The sequence below is a fragment of the Limulus polyphemus genome, unplaced genomic scaffold, assembly GCF_000517525.1.
Source record: "Limulus polyphemus unplaced genomic scaffold, Limulus_polyphemus-2.1.2 Scaffold6861, whole genome shotgun sequence".
Classification (NCBI taxonomy): domain Eukaryota; kingdom Metazoa; phylum Arthropoda; class Merostomata; order Xiphosura; family Limulidae; genus Limulus; species Limulus polyphemus.
Genome location: NW_013672471.1, coordinates 30,877 through 34,277, shown reverse-complemented (window position 1 = coordinate 34,277; position 3,401 = coordinate 30,877). Strand labels below are relative to the sequence as shown.

Here is a 3,401-nt window from a genome sequence, read left to right as displayed (position 1 = left end):
AAACTAACACCCTGGGGTGCCTAGATACCTCTTCTAAGTTTCACAACAGTTCCGGTCATGTGACTTCTTTGTTCAATACTGTATATATATCTCCATGTCAGTGTAAATTACTTGTACATGATGATGACAAAACCTTGTCGAAACGTTCTACATTTGCTGTTATGTTAAACTTATATTAAAGTTTTTCTTTATTACCCATTCAAGCCGTCTCCAACCATTATTATTCTAGGTCATTGATAAAGACAATGAACAAAGTGTTTCAATAATCAATCACCTCAGTAATTTAACAAGACTTCAGAAATAATTACATTATTTGACAAAAAAATGACCTATTTTATACCGATGTTTAACCCTTTTGGTACGTAAAATATTTCGGGCTGGTTGTTGAAAATTGTCAATTATTCACCAAAAAATGAAATTTGGAATCTGATCTTTTATAGTCTTTTTGTGAAGCCATGGGGTAAATCCCTTTTTCACATTAAATCGCTATAAATGTCAAAGTGGATATATCTGCTTGGCTCGTCGTAAGGGTTAATATTAACATGTGATATTTATATAATTTCAAACTGGTAACTTTGTTCTTTTTAAAAACATAAACTGGTAAATTATAATGAGGTTTTTATTAATCTTAAGTTTTAAAGAATAGATGATGTAGATTTATACAATTTCAAATATTATTTATTTCCACTGATAGAAGAGCAGAATAAAGACTCCAGAATTAGTGCCAAGAGTAAAGATGCCAGAACTGCTCTCAGTAGCAGCTCCTCTGATAGTTATGGGACACCTATGAGCATAATGAGTGAAATGATGAGTAGTAGTGTGGCGTTATCTTCTATGTTAATATCAGAAACCCCCGCTTTAAAACCTCCATGTAGATTGACTGGTGAAGAAAAGACGTGTTTCATGGAGAGACTGACAGAAGAGAATGCTGACACTGATGGAGTCCTGGAGGTCTGTCCCCCACACAGTCTTCACATAGCTAGTCTGACACAGAACGCAAATTCTGAGCTCTTGCAAGACACTGGTTACCAGACAGGTAGTCTTCAGCATACTGCAAGTTTAAGTGGTCAGGAGATTGCCAAGAGCAAACTTAGGATCACTCCTGCTGCTGATCTGATGGACAGCTGTGTTATAACAGTCTCCTCCTACTCTCCCATACAAACCAAGTCTGCTGGATCTGATCCTGCTAATAAAGCAGACAACAAACCTCACTCTGATATGACATTCACTCGAGATAATGCTCTTTTTGAAAACGTTCCGAGTCGGGAAGAAGGAAAGAAAAGGTGTGAAGCTAGTCCGTTATTGACTCCTTCCCACCACCATTCTCAGTATCCTAACCTTTTCACACGTTCCCTTTGGAAACCAAGCGTGTTTTCAACACCTACTAAACAGCACCTAGAGGAAGAAGATTTTCTATCTTAGTAAAGATTAGCGTGTTTGTCATCAGTGTTGTAGTTTTATTTGAGATATAAGTTATATTTTTAGTCACCTCTCTCTCTGTTTTGTTTTTTTACAACAGTAGGATTAAGTTTTTTATCATTGTGACTTGAAAAATGAAACTGCCAAAAAAATACAATCTCTACTTTTGCTCAAGATATTTTTATTAGTACATATAATCCAGGTTTTGTAATCTTTGTGGATCTGTGTTGTTTAGGAATTTCTAGGTAGTTATTAAATAGAAAACTTAATGATGAAATATGACAGGTTAACTTTTAACCTCACAATCCAGTAAAGGTGATTCTGTTTGTAATTGTCTAAAATATCTATAACAATTAGGATGCGGATTAATTGTTGACATAAATGTTTAGCCGTTAATCGTATCGTAAAATCTTCAATCATTAATTTCTTTTTACTTGAGTATTTTAAAAACAAAAATATTTTTTTGACTCAAAACAAATTAGTGACTGCATTATAATTTCCATATACTGTTGATGGTGGAAAATAACATTGAAAGAAATAAAACAGTTGATAGTTTAAGAAATTGGCTTGTTGGTTGGTTGGTACCAGTTGTATTACTGGCCAAAGTGTCATGGTGGCTTTTTTTGAAATGTTTCTTTTAAAATGTATGTTTCTGAGATAAATAATATTTTTTGTCTTATAAGAACAAGAGAATCAAGTAATATACTGTTCTACAGTATGTTTTTAAGTTTATTACCAAATGTGTTTTGTTTTTATCAAGAGTAGTGTTTTCTTGTATAGATGCCAACATCTTATGAAGGAACATTATTGCTCAAACAAGAAAAGAGTATTCTTTAAAATAAGGTATATATATATTTATATATGATAAATAATATAATCACAGCTAATGTATCATGTGATCAAATGAAGTTATTTTCATTAATGATTTGGGTAAGCTATTTTCAAAACATTAACCATTTCAAAAATCATAAAATATGTACAACTTGCTTCATTGTTGTTGTTGTTTTCTTTTCTTCTGAAAGATTATTTATGGATAACGAAGAAAGTACATTTAGATAAAGTGTAGTTTTAAAGAAATCCTAAATTAAAATAAATCTTTTTAAACAAGTAGAGACTAAATTGTATTGCATTGTTCAAAGAAAAAAAAACCTTTTCCAGAATCTTCTTTCATCAAAATGTTAGTGGTTTAGAATTGATATGAAATGATTAATTTAGCTCCTGATTTTATTTCTTTTAAATATACAGTAAATTTAGAAGCTACATTTTATCTTGGTGTTTACGATACGATTAAAACAAAATGCTCAAGAAGAAGCACTATAATACAGTATAAAATAATGTATTCTTAATTTGATTTTTTGTATTGTGCATTAATTCTAGTATGTTTTAGCAAGAGTAGAGCAAGTGTGCCTTATTTTTGTATTATTAAAATTGTTCACAATGTTCTGTTTGATAAATTACAAGTAACAGATTTGACAGAAATGATAAAAGGAAATAATGTATCTAAAACAGAGACAGACCTAAAATAATTGTCATTGTTAGATATGATAAAAGGAAATAATGTATTTAAAACAGAGAGACAGACCTAAAATAATTGTCATTGTTAGAAATGATAAAAGGAAATATTGTATCTAAAACAGAGAGACAGACCTAAAATAATTGTCATTGTTAGAAATGATAAAAGGAAATAATGTATTTAAAACAGAGAGACAGACCTAAAATAATTGTCATTGTTAGAAATGATAAAAGGAAATATTGTATCTAAAACAGAGACAGACCTAAAATAATTGTCATTGTTAGATATGATAAAAGGAAATAATGTATTTAAAACAGAGAGACAGACCTAAAATTGTTGTCATTGTTAGACATGATAAAAGGAAATAATGTATCTAAAACAGAGAGACAGACCTAAAATTGTTGTCATTGTTAGACATGATAAAAGGAAATAATGTATCTAAAACAGAGAGACAGACCTAAAATTCTTG

At 30.6% G+C, this 3,401-nt stretch overlaps 1 protein-coding gene across 1 annotated transcript in view; it reads left to right on the top strand.

The window, feature by feature from the left end:
- LOC111089635 overlaps positions 1–1,422 on the top strand; it is a 2,820-nt gene extending 1,398 nt beyond the window's left edge. Inside the window, exon 3 of the mRNA XM_022402498.1 lies at positions 695–1,422. Coding sequence (XP_022258206.1) covers positions 787–1,422 — 636 coding nt within the window. The 5' untranslated portion in view covers positions 695–786. The remainder of the gene's footprint in view (positions 1–694) is intronic.
- The last annotated feature ends 1,979 nt before the right edge of the window (positions 1,423–3,401 follow it).